This window comes from Macrobrachium rosenbergii, unplaced genomic scaffold, assembly GCF_040412425.1.
Source record: "Macrobrachium rosenbergii isolate ZJJX-2024 unplaced genomic scaffold, ASM4041242v1 13875, whole genome shotgun sequence".
In the NCBI taxonomy this organism is placed as follows: Eukaryota; Metazoa; Arthropoda; class Malacostraca; order Decapoda; family Palaemonidae; genus Macrobrachium; species Macrobrachium rosenbergii.
This window is the reverse complement of record NW_027100719.1, coordinates 2772425-2794370: the sequence shown is the minus strand read 5'-3', so window position 1 is coordinate 2794370 and position 21946 is coordinate 2772425. Positions and strand designations below refer to the sequence as shown.

The following is a 21946-nucleotide window of genomic DNA, read 5'->3' as shown; positions in this document are numbered from 1 at the left end:
GAGCAGTCATGTCATCTGAGGGTGACCTTGGCAAGCTTTTTGACTTCCACCGCCAGTTCCTTTCCATCAATGTCACTTTCATTTCCAGTGCTTAATGTCATGCAGAGGTTGTCATACTGGTTGCCCAATGCCTGATCATCCAGTTTTTGGAAATTGAGCAGCACTCCAAATCTGTCTCTCACTTCACCCAGTGTTTTAAACCTATCAGTTAAGGATTCAATGGTTATGTCAATAACAACATTAAAGAATGTTGCTTCTAGCCTCTTCATGGTACCTGCAATGGGCTCATCTGGGGCTTTTTTGTGCTTCTTAATCTTTTCTGTTTGAGTACAGCCTCTATATTCATTTCCTCACACATGTCTTTAGTAGAGGCCTGAGCTGAAGCAAAGCCAGTTCTTCTGTAGTTAGTCAGAGATGATTTTGTTTTAGTGAGGAGGTCAACTGCCACATCAAGCTGCATTTTGGGAGACTGCAGGAGCTTGCTGACATGGTTCACATGGTATAGAATGTCATACCATACAACTGTGCAAATGAGAAATCGGTATGACCCCAACTCTTCTGCCAAAGTTTGGGCTTCAACCTTAGTCAGAGGATCTGTCACTTCCTTGATCTTCGAAAAAGCTTCCCTTATATTAGAGGCCAGGAATACCACACAGCCTCTATGCTAAATACGGCTGTCCCACCTTGTGTCTTGTGTCGCTCCAAGTCTTGAGTGCAACAGTGACACGTTCCTTTAGGATTGCCCATCTTTGTGGCGACGCTGAGGAGAGGCTGTATAGTTTCTGTACATTGCTGAAATACTTGGTGGCATCTGTTGAAGCTGTTGCTGCATCAGATACCACCAAGTTTAGGGAATGTGCCCCACATGGAACATAAAGTGCACGAGGGTTCTTCTCAAGAAGTCTGCCTTGAACTCCTTTGTTCCTCCCTTTCTTGTTGGCGCCATTATCATATGATTGTCCTCTGCAATCATCAAAGGGAATATTCAGCTCCATCAGTTTCTTCAAAATCAGTGATGACAAACCAAGACCCATTGTTTCAGAAGCTACAAGAAATCCCATAAAATGTTCCTTGAGAAGGTGCCTTGTCCATTTTGACATCCATGTGATGACTGACATCTGTTCTTGGTGGCTTACATCAGGAGTACAGTCCAAAATGGCTGAATAATATTTGGACTGTTTAATCTCAGTCATCACTGTGTCCATTATTTTCCCACTGATTGAGGCAATACGTTCATTTTGGATGATATTTCCAAGATTGCTGGAATGACTGAACTGGCCACTTTCAACGCTCAGTGTGCTGCTTCATGACAGGATCAAATTTAGCAAGCAGCTCCACCTCTTTCGAAAAATTCCCATTATTTTGCTGGTGTAAAGTGTTTGACGAAACTCTAAATGCACGATTTCTCTCAGCTAGAGATTGGATGATGGAGAGTCAGTGAATCAGGACATCTCTCCAGTGCCTCTTTTCAGCCTCCAATAGTGTCCTTTCAGCTTGGTCTACTGTCTTTCCAGTTTGCCAGTGGAGCTGTAAATCTTTCAAGTCGCCATGTGTGACATGTGTTCTGGACTGCTTTCACGACTTTTCAAAAGTGCACCTAAGTTTTTCCAGTCTGTCAGTCCTTCTGTCACTAATCTGTGTTCCTTTGTTGAAAATAAGCTAAATGATCTATTACCACGATAGTCTAAAATAATCATCACCATACCTAATATTCATAGAAACCATATAAAAGCAAACGTTTAAAATATTTCTTTAAATTATAAAATAAATGACTTACCTTTATCCTTTGACCGTTTTTCTTCGTCAGTTTTCTTTTTCTTTCGTTTTTTCTGCGCCGCTGGGATAACTTCTTTTGATGCCATTATTGTGTGTTTGTTCTGTTTAATCCTCTCGAGGACCTAAACCCAACAAAGTATAACTTTTTAATTTTTGTCAAAACTTTATCAGATTGATACAGGAATTTATCTATAGTTAGTATTTGTTGTTAGTGTGTTATTATAAGTATTTTATAAAAATTACATTTTTAAAAAATAAAAAAATAAAAAATAGGATAATTATACCAATTTTTGAACTGCTAATGGTAATTTATTCTTAAAGAAAAGACATGTTCTTTAGTCTCTCTGTAAAGTAAAGTTAACAGACTTTAATAATTTGGCTAACTCCTCTCTAAGGTATGAGTCTTAGCTCCAGATACTACGTAAGCATGCTTGATGGAAAAAAAAATGTGAAAAATAAACATAAAAATCACCAGAAAACTATGTAAAGCACAGACTTAAAAACACTCAAAAAAAAATAAATACTGACCATGTGAAAATAGCAAGCAAAAAGAATTACATCTCTAAAGCAAGAACTGAGGATTTAGGCATTTGAAACAGAAAATCCTTACTTTTGAGATAATTCAAGTTAAAGACTGGCAAGTTTTTTGATTTTTTTCTTGATTATTTGATGATTTTTGTTGATTTTAAGTTTCTGGCATTGATCCTTCTCCTGCCTCATAATCTGGTCTTTTTCTTGAATGGCAAGTCCATATTTTCATCTAACTTGGTTAGGTATGATGATGAAATATTAGTGCGCTGGAAGCCAAGAAGGTATCTAAGTGACTGGACTTATAGCTTGCATTACAATTAGCAACTGCTTGTGCAGCAGCAAAGTCCAGTATCTGGCATGGTAATATTTTATGTTTTGGACAATATCTCCACAGTCTTGAGTGGAGAGACTCATTTCTGTTCTCTTGTGCCAGGACCCAACAAATGAGACATCCGTATGTCAAGTCTCTCCTAGGTGCAACGCCATGTTTATCAATATAATACTTGAAAAGTTCTATGGTATTCGTAAGTAAACTTCTCACTTTTGTTACATCCAATCCAGTAATGTGTTGAGCATATCTTCCATAAGTTTTATTACTAATTTTCCTAAACTTAAGCACCCAATCAGCTTTGAAAACCCATTGTAGCCTAATTTTCAACAACATCGTTACATAAACAACCATAGAAGTCAATGGTAAAACTTGATTTACATATATCATCATCATTTATAATTTCACATCCTCTGCACATAACAAAAGTGGAACAGTCAAGTAATTTATATAATATTTTCACGTCAATATCAGAATTTTCACTACAGTATGGGAAGCCATTTTTCTAAACACACCTTCAATATAATAACATTTCATAATGCAGTACTTCCCACTGGTTGCGTCAACAGGCTTTCCACTGAATACGATTTATGTTCTAAAGAAGAACGTTTGATGGATGGACTTTCTTTCACTGAGGATTTTCTTTTCAGTTTCAAGTTTTTGCTTGAATGCTTCAGCCCCTAAACGTGCATCCTTTCTGTTGTTTCACTTGTTTCCCTGGCTAGGATCTTGGAACAACTGTATAACGAATCAAACTACGTAATATTACCTGGAAAACGAAGGAATATAATAAAATCCTTGAATTCAGTCACTCATACTGTGTTTCAGTACTAAATATATATATATATATATATATATATATATATATATATATATATATATATATATATATATATATATATATATATATATATATATAATATTACAAATTAGTAACAAATAATACTAATATTCCACTCATTCAAAAGAGAGAGAGAGAGAGAGAGAGAGAGAAGAACAGAGATATTTATAGTATGTGTACTTAGCTAAAAATTGAATTTCATGCACAACGAACGTGTTTTGATGAAATTGCAAAGCTGTTTACAAAAAAGCCATCCAAGATTTCTTATTTAAAACGAAAGCGTAAATAATAGATGAAAATGAACGTTAGACAATAAATGCACTTTCTCCCTATTATTCATCTCGAATGAGGCTTCTAAATTGAACAAATTATACATTCAGATATCACTAGAAGATGCTGTCGCCATGGTTGCATCGAGACCCAGTAATCAGCTTTTTCATATCTACCCAGCCGAGAACAAACTCAGTACTGTATCAAAGGAAAAACCAATCATTCTGTTCCTTTTCAGTGCTTATTTTTAGCCCCACACTTCTGTAACTGCATCTTTTGACCCTTTTTCGGATTTCTAACAGCCTTCCAACTATAGAAAGCTTCAAAAATGTGTGAAGGCACATCACAAACTTATCTCAGAATTAATGGAATGTAGGAAAAGCACTGAGTAAACTATAAAATCATGTTGCATTGGTACAATGATAGATGACATATTTCATAGTCATTGGAGCGCTCTATTTGATAAAGGCAGAAAATTAAGTTTCTTGCCATTAAATGTTCATCTTCATGTCCCAACCTATGCTTCACTTTTGAAACAGAACTTATTAATTGGTTTTTCAGTATATCTTCAAAATAAACTAGATAACCTTAAATTTCACACTGCCTCTTTGCTGACTCAATCACATGCTTTTCTAGGTCAATTTATACCCCACAAACCTTATTCCTTTATCTTCATACTTACTACAGAATTGATTCATAATCGTAACTTTAGCCACGCGCCTTTTACCTTGTCTAGACTCAATGTTCTTCACTTATGAGTCCTTCTGCCATCTGTTTTATTTCCTCAGTCAAAGTCATACCACATACCTTCCTAGGTATCCTAAGCAATATGCCACTAAAATTCTTAAGGCTGGCCGCATACAGGACACTTTTAGTTATGAAAGTGGCCAGCATTTGAGTTGCTGGCTACAAAAAACTAAAACAATGGAACACATGTTTATGTGGAAGACAGCAGATGAACCACTAAAGTGGACAACACTAAAAGAGTGAAGGCAGAAAGTCTGGCTGCCCTCACTGAAGACAATTTTACTGGAACGTGGCTGGACACTAAGTCCAGTCAGGCACTTAGTAGCCAGCTCATAATATTAGCTTGTACAGTGGTGTGGTCAAGAAAGAGACCCAATAGCCACTTCATATCCACTCTTTTAGTGTCGTCCACTTTTAGTGACGTCTGTGGTCTTCTATACAAAGGCCGTGTTCCTTTTACTTAATTTTAGTGGCCGGCCATTTTTAATGAAAGGCCATTTTCCACTAAAAAGTGTCCTGTGTGCATGCAGCCTATTTCTTGGCCACACACCTGTACAAGTTGATATTATCAACCGCTGCCAGGATCGAAAGTAGCTGACCACTTAATCAGTGACCAGCCACTTTCCACTAAAAGTGTCTCGTATGTGGGCAGCTTTAGTCACATCTATCAGGTTTCTTTATACAGCCGAGCTAGTTTTTGTATAACTACAATAGCCCTTTTAATTATTGGGAATTTCTAAACTAAAAGCACTGAATTTTTTTGTCTGATAGGCAACATCAGAGGTCACAGATCCGAGTTTGTATTAAGTCACAATTTTTCAAATTAATACATTTGAAATTGATGCTGGTTTAGATCGTATATCCAAATCAAAAGTTAGAGCTGACCACAATTCTACCAAATAAGAGAGGATCAAGCTTGGCCTTACTTCCCAGAAAATGGTGTTTGTGATAGACTTACTGGAAAGCTGTGTTTAATGTGAAGGGGTGATAAGAATGAGTGTCCATGTAAAAAGAAAAGAACATTAGTTCTTTCCAGATAGATAGAATGATAGAATAGATGCTTGATATATATATATATATATATATATATTATATATATATATATATATATATATATATATATATATGATATATAATATATATACATATTATGTATATATATATATATATATTTATAATATATATATATATATATAATATATATATATATATATATATATATATATATATATATATATATATATATATATAAGTTATATATAAATATATATATATGTATGTATATATAGAATATATATATATATATATATAAAATATATATGATATATATATAGTCTTCAGAATATATATATATATAGAAAATGTGTGTGTGACTGTAATACCCACAGTGCTATTACAATGATATATAATATCTTATAAAAAAGTACTAGTATATACTGTATATATATATATATATATATATATATATATATATATATATATATATATATATATATATATATATATATATATATATATATATATATATATATTTTTATAAATATTTACTGCTGTTCGCCCTCGAACATTTAGGATAGAAATATCAGCCTGACTGAGACCGGGAAAATTGCTTTGTCCCACGCCAGTCGTCTTTCAGTTCAAACCTTAACGTCCGTTGGAGAACAGGATAGGTAAAGTTAGGCCTTTACCCTATAGGAAAATTTCCCTATCAGCCTTAAGAATAGGTGGTCCTAAGGTCCCTTTTCCTTCCTACCTGTCTCTTGGCGAATGTTTTTAACAAGAACGTGGACACCTGGGGTGACTGTTTTTGACCTAGGCCGGTCAGGGAACGAGAGAGAGAACCAAGCGTTGGAGAGATAACACGTCCAGTTGGACCTCTTCCCCTTTCTTTGTCTATTATTCTATTAGTGAAGTGAAGAAACAATTGCAAGAACTCCACGTCGGTCGTTGATCGCACAACGTTCGCCCTAAGGTAAAGTCGCTTTTGTTCAAAACTTCGCCCATTCTTTTATCCTTTGTTTTCTGTATTTCAAATTTCCTTTGTTTCCCCTTCAGCCACCACTTACGGTATATGTGTTCACAAAGTCTAGATTAAGCCAAATTATTATGTTGTTAGCTTCAACCTCATTATTCCAGTAAAATACCTAGGATTTAGGTAAGCAAAATCAGGTTAAATCTCGATGCTTTTGTATGCCTCGCGTCCGAATGTTTGGAAGAACCGTTGCGTTTAAAATCAAATTCATCTCAAATATTCTTTGTTAAGGTTAATAACCCTTAACTGGCGACCTTTGGCTAATTAACGACTGTCTTTGAGGTTAACTTTTTGGCTTCAAGTGACAGGTTACGTGTAATCTTGGTTTGCAGGGCCGTAAAAATTACGTAAATTGAATAATACATGATCAACCAAGACCCTCACACGTAACATTGGCGACCTTGCGTAGAATCTAAAGTACATTTTAGAGAAAGAATCTGGAGAAAAGGAAATTAAAATTACATTAATTCCAAAAAATAAAAGTCAGATATCGAACTCCATTTCATTCTTCCAAACAAGGAACGAGGCATAATAATAAGCAGTAAAGAGAATAGTATAACAAGTGTAGCGAGAATTAGCGTAGGAAAGGGTGCGTCGAGAACAGAGCGAGTCACAATTTGTAACGGTTAAGACAAGGGCATTTTACCGTGTTCGGACCGTGAGAGAAGTCGTTCAAGAAACGAATCCTAAGGCCGAAAAGCGGAGCCCATTTCATGTACACAAAGTAATTTAGAAATCGCGTCGGCAATTCCGATCGTTATTGTTTGCATATAGCGGGAATCATTCAAAAAAACCGTGTCAGTGAAGTAGCAAACGAACTGAAATAGTAATTTTACAATAAAGGTACCGTTCAACAACGTAAATTTACGCAGGCAAGCCAGCATCTCTCTTTTCATTCTTTTTGTTTAATGTCCGGGTGAGGAATACGATAACAAAAGACACAAAGTTGTTTGGTAATTTAGTTTTCCATCCGTAACGTAAAACACTATGCATGATTGGTATATTTAAAGTAAAATCTGGATACCTGCATTTGTTTCGTTCGTTGTTTTGAATTTGGTGCAAAAAAGAAAATAACCGCCATCTTTGATTCCTCCGCTGTGTCTCGCGGTTGTTTTGAAATTGTTGAACTGTTTGTGAGAGAACCGCCATTTTGACGGGTTTCGCGCCAGGCCGAGGTTGTTTTGAAATTTAGGCCTAACGGGACCTTGGCCGCCATCTCAAGACCTTGTTATTGTGACCTCGACTCTGCTCCCCGCCACTCTTGGGGCATATATTTTTTTTTTTTTTTTTTTCGTAGCGAACCCACCTCCCTAATATCTTAGCTAGAAAAACCAAAAGATAATTTAGGCAGGAAAGATAGGCCTTAGTTAGGAGTAATAACAAGTTCCTATACGAATACCTACTATAAAATCATATAAAGAAAATTTAAAATTTTTTACGATAAACTTTTGTGACGTCGGCTCCCGGGAAAATTAAGATAATAAAGTAATCCCTAAGGAAGCCAAGACGACGCATCTATATCATTTTATTAAGATCCATGCCATTGTGCATGTATAAAATCTTTGTTTACATGTTCTCAAGCAGCAAGAAATTCGCTGATTGAAAATCTCTCTCTCTCTCTCTCTCTCTCTCTCTCTCTCTCTCTCTCTCTCTCTCTCTCTCTCTCTCTCTCTCTCTCTCTCTCTCTCGTCATTCAAGTAAGCATTCCTAACCTAAGTGTACGTGACCCTCTTCAAAGAAAGAACGGCCGACACTAGGCTAATTAATTCGAATACTTTAACCAAATAAAAGAAACACCTCTGTCCCACAATAGATGAGGACAAGTTAAGAGTAATTACAATACAGTGATAAACTGTCGGTCACGAGTGAGGCCTGCTATCCAGACCGAAGCAAACAGTAGTTTTCACCCTCTGAAAAAAAGAAGGGGCCAGCACTGGGGCCGGTACTGGGACCAGCCACTCACGAGGATCTTTAAGAAAAAAAAAAAAACCCAAATTCACTTTATTCCACAGTGCCAATAATTTGCAGCACTCATCACTGGAATAGCTTACTTCTCTATCTCTCTCTCTCTCTCTCTCTCTCTCTCTTTTACCTTCCCTTTCTCTCTCATTCGATTGTTGCACTCTGCAGGGGGTGTAGAGTGCCTTTCCTCCCATATAGCCTAGTTGGACTCCAGTAGAGGGTCCCTAGGAACACATTGGCACCATAAGTGCCACCAAGCAAGAATCCAGAAAAATAAATAAAACAAAACCAAAAGGGAACACAGAAGAGAAAGTTCTTCTGGAACCTAACCTGCACCAGTGCCTAGGGATACTGAGTGCCACCAGTGTGACCTGTACACGGCACACCCAAACTACAGTGCCACCTTTTGAAAGGGTGCCACTTCATTGAAGAGACACTTCCTCGCTGCCCAAGTACGCCCACTCGACCCGGTTAGACGCCCTTCCCACCAGAACCATGGCAGCAGAGCATTATAAAACTTTCCTGGGGCTGGGGACGGCGGCAGGTCTCACCGGCTCGGAACTTACTACCTGGGTTAAGGAGCAAGTGGACGACTTGGCCAAGCGGAGAAGGAAGAAAGACTCGAGCAGAGGAAGTATGAAGCCGAGCAGAGGAAGTATGAAGAGCAGAAAGTATGAAGAAGAAGAAGGGTGTATGACGCCCGAGCAAAGGCAGTATGAAGAGGAAAGAGAAGAAAGAAGGAGACAGCATGAGTTAGCCTGCAAGGAAACTGAGTTAGCCCTAAAGGAGAAGGAGCTCGAGCTTGAGAGAGCGAAAATGGAGAATGCCGAAGCTATGGCTAGCCATCAAGCCTCCAGTCCTACACCTGCTGCATCAAACGCCCAATTTCGAGCATCAATTCCCTAGTCCCCAAGTGGACTGAGGACGAGCCAGAAGCATGGCTGGAGGAGATCGAGGCTCTTTTCGATAACTACAGCACCACGGAGACGGAGAGAGCCTTAATACTAGCCAAGCATATGGAGGGAAAAGCAAGGCAGCGCTTCGCTCACTGGAGAAGAGCCAGAGAGGCAACATGGCGGAAGTTCGTAGAGTCATTACAAAGGCCTACGAAATAACCCCAGAAAAATGAAGACAGCGGTTCCGAGGTCTTGCCAAGGAAGTCGGCTGGTCTTGGACGGAATGGGCATGTCACAAAACCCAGTCCGCACGCGCTGGTTCGACTCCTTGGCCTGCACGACGTTTGAGGATCTCTTCAATCGGACCATGCTAGAAGACCTTTTCCAATGTGTGCCAGGGCCCCTTGCAGTATATCTTAACGATAAACAGCCCTCCACACTTATGGAAGCTTGTCGCATGGCTGATTCGTGGGAAACCTTCAATCAGTCGCATAGCACCTCTCAGAAGCGAATCATCCCTCCGGCCTACCTCTCGAACTCCACTCGCCCGAAGAATGGACTGCCTAGCAAGACCCTGTGCAACTATTGCAAGAAGGGGGGCCATGCTGAAGCTGAGTGCCGATACAAACTCGGCACTAATAAGCAGCCTAACCCTACCAGCCAGAACTCCGCTCCCGATTCATCCGCTCAGCCCTCTCCTCCAACAGTTACTGCAGGCCACCGAGCCCATCCAAAAGGCCCGTGCAGATCCTGTGGGCTGCTAGCCACTACAATGCTGGATCTCCGGCCTGTCCACATCATGTCCCCACCACCAAATTTGTCAACCTAATCAGCACTTCATTTTCTGCTGCTGGTCCGCACCGGATCCTTTACCCCGAGAGACTGGAAACCCAGTTCATCTCGGTGGCCCCTCTTCAGAGCACTAGCCTGCCCGTGACCCTTCCGGTCACAGTAGACACTGCGGCAGACATTAGCCTGATCACTAGGGCCCAAGTGCCAGTCGGTGCCATGGTTGACGAAGAAACGCGGTGGGAAATGAAGTGGATAGAGGGCCACACCATCACCGTTCCTACTGTCCAACTCCAGGTTATGACACCTTGGGGCACGATACCCCACCGCCTCGGCGTGGTAGGTGGAATTCGGCCCGGAGTGGCCTTCTTGTTGGGTCGGGATCTTCTCTGCGGAAGCCCGTCACCAACGCCACTCCGCAGCCACGTTACCTCCTCCACAGAGGCCCCATCTAAAACTCTCAACCATGACAAACCTCCACCTTCCGCCCACCAAAGTGGTCCGCGGAAGGGGCACAACCCAAACTATTTCAGGCCTAGCCCTCTCCAATCGCGAAGGGCTGGCCCACCAAGAGGTCCTCCTCCGCGAAGAGAGATTCAGGAGGAGCAGTACCGCTGCAGGACGTGCAAGCGGGCAGACCACTCCACAAATTGGGAGGGCTGCCCAAGCAAGCAACGCCCAGCGGACGCCCGAACAAAACTCAGGAGAGGCTACGATCTCCTGCTGGGGCAGGAATCTCTGCCGCAGCCAAACCCAAGTCGTCCGAGGTATTGCACCTCCCGGACCCCTTGTCAGGCATGCCTGACCTCAACTGCTGCCAGTGCCACTTGCGAGCACTGAGCAGTGCCAGACTCCGTCCGCCACGGACGTTGAGCTACCAATGGAAAAGGCCCTATGCCGGGTCTAAATCATGAGGTGAATCCTCCTCCGGGAGATTTAGGATTCCCATGCAGTTGATCATCGCGACTGGAGAGCCTCCAGCACCCGAAACTTCTTCTTTGCAAGATTCTTCTTTTGCAAAATTTGAATCCAGGATGAACCCTGGAGGATCGAAATGGTACCCCTCCCTTGGAAGACCAGGAACTGGCATCCTCGGACGCAGAAGTCGAGATCGCTCTCGGCCGCTCCGGTTGTCGCAGCAGCCGGAGTAGGAGTCCTCCCGCAGCTTTTGCAGTTGCCCCTGACTTCGCGCCCGCTAGCCCTTCTGGCCTGTCCCCGGAGTCGGTGCTCTCATCACCTGCTAGGCCAGCTACTGATAGGCCTTGGAGGAAACCGAAGAAGAAGAAGAAGGGGCGGAAGAGAGCCCAGTAGTTGCCGAGCTATAAGCTCATCCTGGCACTAGTGCCCTCTCGGCACAGTGCCCTAACATCTAAGAGTGATCCTGGCCCCTTGCCCAGAGAAGGTAGCCAGTGTGATCTCTTCCTTTTATTTGTACCTAGCCTAGGCCACCTTGAAGTACAGTACATCAATTTAGTAGCCTTGTTCTTTCCACTTACCACCGAGCCGCAGTAATCATGTAAGTAGCCTAACTAATTTCAGTAATCTTAACTATTGTGAAACGAGCCACGATGCTCGTGACACGCATGGCCTAAGACCTCAGTGAGGCACCCATTTATCATATGAGGCAACCCTCATGAATTAACTAGTAAATTTTAATTGTATTAAACATAAACCATGTTGTAATTTAGTTAGAATATTAACTCTTATGTTGGTGCTACGGTCGGGTTAGGATAGGTTAGGCTAGGGAATATCATAGAACGTACCACTAGGCTAGGTCTAAAACACATCATGATTGTAGGAGGTAGCCTATAATAACCGTGAGCACCTTCTAGTACTATTAGAATTAGGTTAAGTAGTGATTATAGCTCATATCCTATCTAGGGTTAGGTAGTTCTGTAGCTAGGTAGGCTAACCAGGACTAATCTGCTCAGGGAAGGAGAGTAACCTACGAGAGGCGAACAGCTTGCTTAGTATAGACCTTCACGCCCGAAAAGGAGTGAAGGCCCTCTTAAAGGGGGAGCTTTTATAAATATTTACGCTGTTCGCCCTCGAACATTTAGGGATAGAAATATCAGCCTGACTGAGACAGGAAATTGCTTTGTCCCACGCTAGGGTGCGTCTTCAGTTCAAACCTTAACGTCCGTTGGAGAAAGGATAGGTAATTTAGCCATTTTTACCCTATAGGAAAATTTCCATATCAGCCTTAAGAATAGGTGGTCCTAAGGTCCCTTTTTTCCCTTCTACCTGTCTCTTGGCGAATGTTTTTAACAAGAACGTGGACACCTGGGGTGACTGTTTTTTTGACCTAGGCTCGGTCAGGGAACTAGAGAGAGAACCAAGCTTTGGAGAGATAACACGTCCAGTTGGACCTCTTCCCCCTTTCTTTGTCTATTATTCTATTAGTGAAGTGAAGAAACAATTGCAAGAACTCCACGTCGGTCGTTGATGCGCACAACGTTCGTCCTAAGGTAAAGTCGCTTTTGTTCAAAACTTCGCCCATTCTTTTATCCTTTGTTTTCTGTATTTCAATTTTTCCTTTGTTCCCCCTTCAGCCACCACTTACGGTATATGTGTTTACGAAGTCTAGATTAAGCCAAATTATTATGTTGTTAGCTTCAACCCGTTATTCCAGTAAAATACCTAGGATTTAGGGTAAGCAAAATCAGGTTAAATCTCGATGCTCTTGTATGCCTCGCGTCCGAATGTTTGGAAGAACCGTTGCGTTTAAAATTAATTTCATCTCAAATATTCTTTGTTAAGGTTAATAACCCTTAACTGGCGACCTTTGGCTAATTAACGACTGTCTTTGAGGTTAACTTTTGGCTTCAAGTGGCAGGTTACGTGTAATCTTGGTTTGCAGGGCCGTGAAAAATTACGTAAATTGAATAATACATGATCAACCAAGACCCTCACACGTAACAATATATATATATATATATATATATATATATATATATATATATATATATATATATATATATATAGATATAGATAGAGAGAGAGAGAGAGAGAGAGAGAGAGAGAGAGAGACACCACATATTGTATTCTTTTCTGCTGAAATATATAGTGACACAGTGACGATATATATAGGAGGAGAGTAAACAAGGCTTTATTTCCTGCAGTCTTATTTTTCTGAATTTTTCTTCTAATGAAAAGAGCGAAAAAAACAACAGTAATCGTGAGACAAAACAGCAGGAGGAAGAGAGAGAGAGAGAGAGAGAGAGAGAGAGAGAGAGAGAGAGAGAGAGAGAGAGAGGGAGGGGGAATTTCCAGCAGGTTTACTCCATAAACATTATCACTGTCAGCGTACACATTTCCTCCCTCTTACTCCTTTTTGCAAAGTTATTTACCTTATGCGACTATCCACCTAAATTGCTTCTCTCTGGGAAGGATCTCCTTACCTTACTGCTTCTTTTGGTTAAACGCAAGTAAATAACTATTGTAAGACATCTCGAAATAAGTAATAAAATGTTATATGTAAGTGCCTGCAGTCTTTTGTAAACTTAAAATTGCTCAGCTCTCAAATAACTTATTAGGACAAGTTATTCGAGAGGTTATGACAGTTTATGGCTTTTATAAAAAAAAAAAAAAAATAGTTTGCATTTAGCACTTATTCATATTATAAATTGTGGTTTTATTGCATTCATTACTGTTTGATATAGGGCCGCCAACATCATACCCTCACTTGTTTTTGAAGCTCAAAATGTTGATCAGTACATGAAAGCTTGAATTTCCAAGACCTCTGGGGAAGAGGTACATACAGAACTTCATTATGTTTTGAAACTTATCGTGAATTGAGCTAGCGTATCTATTAGTCCACTGAATGCACAGTTGCAAATTGAGCTAAAAGCGAATGAAATGCAAAAGAGATAGCAGAGGGAATTCTTGACACATTCATTATTTTTTAAGGATTTCAGCTCATATTCTCACAGCGTACCATTAACGTACAAAGCATAGTCGTGTTCCAGGCTGAAAAGAAATAAAATTTCCACTAATTACGTAGTTAACTGTAAAGAGGGAGAAGAGAAGCGTCTCTGAAAAAATTACTCATGGAGATAATGTTCCATTTACGAAATGGAATGGTTCTTTGCTGTCCAATTATTTATAGTTTATTCCATCAAACGGGAAAATTCTCGTGTTTTTATCACTCGATGTAAAATTATAACATTTCATCTTATTTAATTGCTGTTTAATTTAGTGAAGCTTCTCTCTTTGAAGTAATTTATGGTTTTTATTTTTATTATTATTATTATTATTATTATTATTATTATTATTAGCTCATTTTATTGTTTTCAGAAGATGAACCCTATCATATGGAACACGCCCACCACAGGTTGGCCAATGACTTGAAATTCAAGCTTCCAAGAATATGGTGTACATTCAAAAAAAAGTAACAGAAGATAATGTGAAATGCAGAAAGAAGACTCATAAATGACTCAAAGAATTAAGATAAAAAGAATGAAAAACTCACAAGTTTAGGTGAAAAACCTTTCACTTTCGTCATGGATATTTGAATAACGATCCTTGTCATTTCTAAATAATGAGACCATTAATAATTTTTCCAACATTTTTGTCTATTTATTAATTTGTTAATTTATTTGTTCTTTTTCAGTAAGTGAGATGCTCTTCTTTCTGTATTTCATTTTACCTACTCTTACCTCTTCTAATGAGCACCATATTCTTTGGAAGCAGGAGTTTTCAAGTCACTTGGCCCCTGTGGGCTTGTTCCACATGAACAGCGTTCATCTTCTGAATAATAATAATAATAGTAATAATAATAATAATAATAATAATAATAATAATAATAATAATAATAATAATAATAATAATAATAATACTAATAATAATAATAAAAGGGGATTAGATCTTGGTGGGTTGCAAGACAAGTTAAAGTATTGAAGGATTCATTATGCTGATGGAGTTCATCTTCTGAAACGAGATAGCAGAAATGCTGTTGTTTAGGAAAAATAAAAATCATGATGCAGTTGTTTAGTAACAATGATATTTGCAGCAATGGCTTTTGTTTTTTTAATATATTCTCTCTTTTACCAATAGCAGAAGAGGTGGAATTAACAATAGTAATAAATAAATGTCTGAGAAACATGGAATAGGAATATTGTTTTTAGGCCAAGGCCAAGCGCTGGGACCTTTGAGGTCACTCCAGCGCTGAAAAGTCATTGAGTGAAAAGGTTTGAAAGAACGACAGGATGAAACCTCAAAGCAGTAACGCTGTGAAACAGTTGTTAGGAGAGAGTTAAGGAAGTAAGACAGAAGAAAGAGAATATGAATGGCGGTACAGTAAAATAAATGAAGGGGTTAGCTAGGGGCCCAATGGACGCTGCAAAGAACTTTAAGCAATACCCTACGCGGGTTCGAGCAACATAATATATGAGAAATAGGACATTTTAAAACATATCTAAGAGTTTCTGTGGAAGTTTACAATTTGCCATAAACATTCTGAAGCTCATTTATAAACCTATTAATGGTAACTATCTATATATCTTCAGGAGGTGAAAACCTTCTTTTCTATAACTACTAGTAGGTACCTTTGTCTACCCTCATCATCTGTACCCCGTAGGAGGTTATTTATATATCAGTGTACTTCGTATGGTGCACTGTAGGCATTATTAATGTTCTCTGCAGCGTCCTTTCGGCCCTTACTAGCAAAACCTTTCATTCCTTTGACTGTACCTCTGTTCATATTCTCTTTCTTCCATCTTACTTTCAACCCTTTCCTAACAATTGATTCAAAAAGCAATACCCAGTTTTACTTCTGTTACGCCTTTCAGAATTTTGCTGTCGATTTCCATTTCAGCCCTTGGCCTAAAATGGCCTAAATTCTATATTCTTTCTATTATATTCTATTCATCAGCGGTAGCTGTTGTCTTTACCCCATCCTCATTGTCTTGAGAGAGAAACTATCTCTCCCCTAACTGCATCCCTAGAGAGAGGTTGCTTTTCCTTTCCTCCGTTTTCCCATTATCCATTCTTCCCAAGTCACTGGCCAAGAATCCAGAGGGTGGGGTCGTCCTCACTGTCTTTATTTTATTGTCCTGCTACACCTCTTTGCTCCTTTGCTAACTAATTTTCGTCTACTCATTTTCCTCTTATCATTTTTCCTTATTTTTCTCCAGGAGATCAAGAGGCTATTTACATACTGGTAATTCAAAGATAATTTCATTTCTATGAATTTAGGTTGTCAAGCTAAACACTAGGACAGTTATTTAGATGAAATTGGTTCCTGGCTGGCACGTCTAATCCCATTTATTCTAAGTTTTCTTATCTGTTTACATAACAAAAATTCCCCCTTAGTAGGAAGTCTTAACTGGGAAGAGAGAAAGGCTATCAGATTATTCAGATGATACTAGTTCTTGGTCAGTAGGTCTTAGAAATTCTTATTCACAATTTTCCATTCTTTTCACATGATGAAAGAGCCTCCCTTTGAAGTAACCTCAGTTGGGATGAAATCTTTCTACTTATCTAATAAACAATGAGTCCTGGCTGGTATGTCTTGTCCCACTTATTCACAGCTTTCCATTCTTTTCATTCTTAGTGAAGAGTCTCTCTTAAGAGTAACCTGAGATTGGAATGAAAGTTTTCAGTTATATTGATGTTATTTATTGAGGCTTTTACACCGGATTCCCCTACTTATTCACAGAATTCCATTCTTTCCACTGATTAAATGATCCCCTTTTAGAAGTATGCCCTTAACGGAAGGAAGGCTTTCAGTTATTTAGATGATAAGTAGTTCCCTGTTCAGGCCTGTAGTCCCTTTTATTTACAGTTGTCCTTCCTTCCTACGTAACAAAAAGTCCCCCTTAATAATAAGTCTTAAGTGGAAAAAAATGGCTAAATCAGGTCGGATTATCAGTCAGAGATCTCGAGAGGAATACCTGACTTGCGTGATGATATGCTGTGGGATTGAGTACATTCGTGTCAAATACACATCCAGGCACCCTCATTAGATATAACAACCCCTTACCTATACAGCTTTTCTAACAAATATGGCGAGAAACACTCAGTCCTTTGCACCTTAAATGTACCTGTTTCTGTTCAAATCTTCAGCCATTTTCGTCTTCAAAACTTGGTATAAATTCTGGCAGTTCTTTAATTTTTTTAAATTAGTTTCTTTACATCTAGGGATTATCTGTTTGTTTGCAAGGCTAAGAATAATGAAAAGCATTATGGATGATTTGAGCCTCGTGTGACTAATTGCGTAGTCAGAAAAAGTTAATAATTTACCAGTCATTTTTGTAGAGCTGTGTTTTGATGCTTCTCATTATAGATCAAGTTCTCTCTCTCTCTCTCTCTCTCTCTCTCTCTCTCTCTCTCATCTCTCTTCATCCTCTCACAATCTCGATTAATCTTAGGAGGTAATTAATATACCTCTCTCTCTCTCTCTACTCTCTCTCTCTCTTCTCTCTCTCTCTCTCTTTTGTGTCCTTATATCTGTCAGCTAATGCTGGAAATAGAATAAAAATATCCAACAGAAAATGATCATAGATAGAGGATATTCTGTTCTGGGAATCATAAGGCCTTTGCATAGAAGGTCATCTGTTTTTGACAGGAAATGCGTAGGTATGCCAATCTAGCGTCAGAATCATTAGCAGTTTGTGATATTTATGGCACTATAGATGATGCAAGTGCCTACCTATTTTCCACTGACACATCATACACCTCTAAATAAAACCATACTTAATACGTACGCATATACATACATGTTTTATTATCAATTTCGACGCTAATATACACAAAGTATTTAAGCTTCCGTTGTTTCCATTCATAGAGAGAGAGAGAGAGAGAGAGAGAGAGAGAGAGAGAGAGAGAGAGAGAAAACTGGCAACATACTGACCTACATATTAGACATTTGTCTACGTACTTCAATAGTCTTTCTCAAAAATGAATCTGAACAGAAGCTAGACTTAAAATCAAAACTCTGTACACGTGAAATAAACTCGTAAAAACATATCCTGCCTCATTACAGGCTCTCTCTCTCTCTCTCTCTCTCTCTCTCTCTCTCTCTCTCTCTCTCTCTCTCTCTCTCTCTCTCTCTCTCTTCTTCTTCTTCCTCGTTATCTCCATTCCCAAATCGACCCACAGGAGTAGCTCAGGTCGACTGAAGCACACTTTGTTTCAAGTAAATTGAGACTATGATCTGAATCATTTCGTGATAAAATGCCTTTTAGAATTCATTCAAGGACACTGCAAAGAAGACAGTGCACCACGTGAGGTACACTGAAGGCGCTAACCCCTGCAGGGTGATTTATCTTTTGGAAACACAACTCAGAAATGTAAGAAAATTCAATCGAGTTGATTCTCAGATTAAATAAATAAAAGAAAAATATGAACTCAACATTCGACAAATGGCTGCCCTCACCGCTTACCATTAGCAAGCACCATCCTTTATTTTCCAGGAATTCGATCACATAAAACAGCGAGAGAACGAGTCTTTCAGCCTCGCTCAGAACTCCGCTCTTTCTCCCCAACAAGAGCATTCTGATGTCGTCATTCAGGCTGATTAGGTTCGCTCATGGAGCAGGATAAGAGAGCCGCCGGCTACCCCATTAAATTGTCGGCGGTATAATGTGGAAGTTGATTGAAGACTGTTGATTGAAGACGCGCTTATAAGCAATACAATTTGCACCGCTTTCGTTTCCTCACTTGCCAAATTCATCTGCATTCAGTAATGATATTCTCATCATCCAGATTAATATATGAAGGCCAATTGAAAGTTTTTCTCTGAATAACTCCGTAGGGAGTGTTTCCGTCAGTGCACCTCCGCAGTCCTGTCAAAAAGTCAGTTACATTACGGTTCAGAATTGGGATGGAATATAAATTTAGGCCAAAGGCCAAGCACTGTGACAAGAGGTCATTCGCCGCTGAAAGAGAAATTGAGAGTAAAAAGGTGTGAGAGGGTAACAGGAGATATGAAATAATTGTTAGGAGAGGGTGGAAAGTAAGAAGGAAGAAAAGAAAAAATAGCAAAAGATATGAAAAGGGTTGCAGCTAGGGGAAGGGGCTTTGCAAAGAACCTTAAGTAATGCCTACAGTGCATCACGTGAGGTGCACTAATGGCACTACCCACTACGAAGACGATTAAATTAGAACCAAGATACAAAACGAATGAAGATAACGCCCACTGATACAAACATGAGCAATGGAAACAATTTTAACTGACACGAAATAATTCGGTTTAATGAACAAAACATTGATGATAAGTTACGACAACACATAGAAGGGTAAAATGAATATAGTTCAGCTAAGTGATATCATCGTGCAATGCGAAGAAGGTACGGGAGACATTTGCCCAAGTTATTGGCAAAAACCCGACGAATAATTGCAAGGCAGCGAGTAGCATTTCACTATAAAGGTATCATCAAGGAGACTATTTCACGACTGTGCCAAGAGAGAGAGAGAGAGAGAAGAATAAAAGTTCTTCGCGCTGCATATTGAAGTTGAATGCCAAGGAACTTTCCGTTCTCCTCAAGTATAAAGGAAGTTACCTCCATGAGTGGCTCGTTTTGGGACAATCTTTGAAAGAACGCTAAGGTCAAACGGCGTCGTTTAAATATTCTGTTTCCCCTGTTTGCTCTGGGGATGACTTCACTTGCAGATATACCAGGGAGGGAAGGAAGTATTTCTTCTAGTGGTTTGCTTCACGATAACACACACACACAAACACACACACACGTATATATATATATATATATATATATATATATATATATATATATATATATATATATATATATATATATACATATATATATATATATATATATATATATATATATATATATATATATATATATATATATATATATAGAAAAGAGAGAGAGAGAGAGAAAGAGAGAGAGAGAACTAATACTTAAAAATCCACTACACATCGCCTCCCCTCTTTTTCCTGATCCGTGATCCTACCTTCACAGCGTGTTTTGAGAAAGGCCAGCGAAGAAAATCATAAAAAATATGATGTCAAGCAAAGTTACAAATATATATTTTTACAGGAACAAACTCTAACAATGAAATTGAAGAATTAATACAACGACCCCTCAGTATAAGCAAAACTAAAGGAATCAGTAAAGAAAAGCTATATAAAGGGGGAAATGCGTAACTGCCAAACAATTCTGAGACTGACATGCATAGCAGAGGACCCTTGCCAACCGTTGTCCTCCAGAATTCTGAAATCTCGGTCACTCTCCAGTTTGAAAAGCAGAGATGCATAGCGAAGAATCCAGGTAAAAAGTCACAGGTAAAAAAAGTAACAGGAAAAAAGTCACAGAAAAAGTCACGGGAAAAAGTCACAGGAAGAAAGTCACTAATCTTTCCTAGATAGTGACCCCACGGTTTTTAACCCGTTATGTACCCACCTTTGGGCGTGTTTAGTACAAGCGTAAAAACATAAAAGAAAAGACTGTAAATATCATAAAGATAATAAACCATATTATTCTAGATAACGCCCCCGAAAACTCTTGGGGTCACTGTCTACGAAAGATCCAAAATATTTTCTGTTTTATTACTTTAATGGCTTCCAATTGCCACCTTGAATTAATGTGACTTTTCTTTGTGACTTTTTCCTAGGCAAAATTGTGACTTTTTTCTGTGACTTTATTATCGGTCACCATACCGAATGAATCCTGGCTCGAAATTTCCGTTACAGGGTTTTCATTTCCATTTCCTATTTGTATTATTCCAAAGCGAAATCCTTTATTTCCTCATTTCTGTAATTCTCCCCAGTTTTGGCATTTTATGAGTGACTGATTACAGCTTATCCCTGGCTGTGGTTTTCATATACTGTATGTTATAATGCATCAGCCGTATATCATTACTTTACCTGTTTTTCGTAATTTAATTTTAGACATAACCTGTTTACGCCCCTGATGGCAATTTCAAAAAGAATATTCGCAAGCTGAGGTTCCCCGATGACTATTTGAAAATGCTTACGAGTTAAAGCAATTGCCTACTTCTGCAAGGTTGTACGAAAGTATGTTTGTGTCAGTTCAAAGGCAATACTCAAGCTGGTGTTCATCGATGACTATTTGAAAATGCTTTTGAAGCAACAGCAACTGTCAGTTCTATAAAGTTGTTTGAAAGTATTCCACAGCTGTCCGGAAGTGTTTATGTGATCCTGGCGAATGGCTGTTGCCTGTGAAACCTTGTCGGCGATTGGTGTAGCCAGTATTCCAAACGTTTTGTTTTTTCCTTGACGTAAACAAGTTTATGTTTTGCAGCATTCAAAAAGGCAAGTAGATGGGGTAGGTAGTGTTAAGGGAAGAAGTGAGAATGAATGGGAAGAAACAAAAGGGCCGAAGATTTCGGAGTATCGTACGAAGAAGGCGGTGTCACAGGCATTCTGTAAGGTAGGTTCACCAAGAAAGAACAGCAGTTTCACCAAGGTTGAAGGAGATTTAGACCTTCTTTTAGGCATTTACAGGCCTTGTCCTTCGTCATTTTGAAGGACAATGATCTTTTTAACTGTTATGGTGATGGAGGAACGGATCGTATATATGTAAACAAAAGAAGACACAATAACAATACAACTATCTGCACACTATAGTGAATTGCAGGGCATACTGGAAAGCCAAGGAAAAGACTTTGTAGGCGCATAGAAGGAAGTCTTCCCTTACTGGTACTTTGAATCCAGCAAATGCAGAAACTTCAAAGTTACCAGTAATATAAACAAATGTCTGCCTCGCTCTTGTACAAAAGTTACAGTCAGTGGCTGTTAGTTATGATGTCAGTGACGTCATGCCTAATACAACGATCCCCGGTAG

At 39.1% G+C, this 21946-nt stretch overlaps 1 protein-coding gene across 1 annotated transcript; it reads right to left on the bottom strand.

Annotated features, from left to right (window-relative positions):
• Positions 1–265: 265 nt before the first annotated feature.
• LOC136837872 (uncharacterized) lies at positions 266–1034 on the bottom strand. The gene is made up of 2 exons (XM_067102758.1): positions 673–1034; positions 266–482 (listed from the first exon to the last, which is right to left on the bottom strand). The coding sequence occupies exons 1-2, from the start codon at positions 1032–1034 to the stop codon at positions 266–268; spliced, it is 579 nt and encodes a 192-aa protein (XP_066958859.1).
• Positions 1035–21946: the final 20912 nt, after the last annotated feature.

Bases quoted from the DNA above. Each gene is read 5' to 3' on its own strand.
- LOC136837872 (XM_067102758.1), bottom strand. From the start codon at position 1,034: ATGGGTCTTGGTTTGTCATCACTGATTTTGAAGAAACTGATGGAGCTG. The intron at 483-672 runs GTATTTAGCATA...GAACCATGTCAG, and splicing joins AGACACAAGGTGGGACAGCC to CAAGCTCCTGCAGTCTCCCA.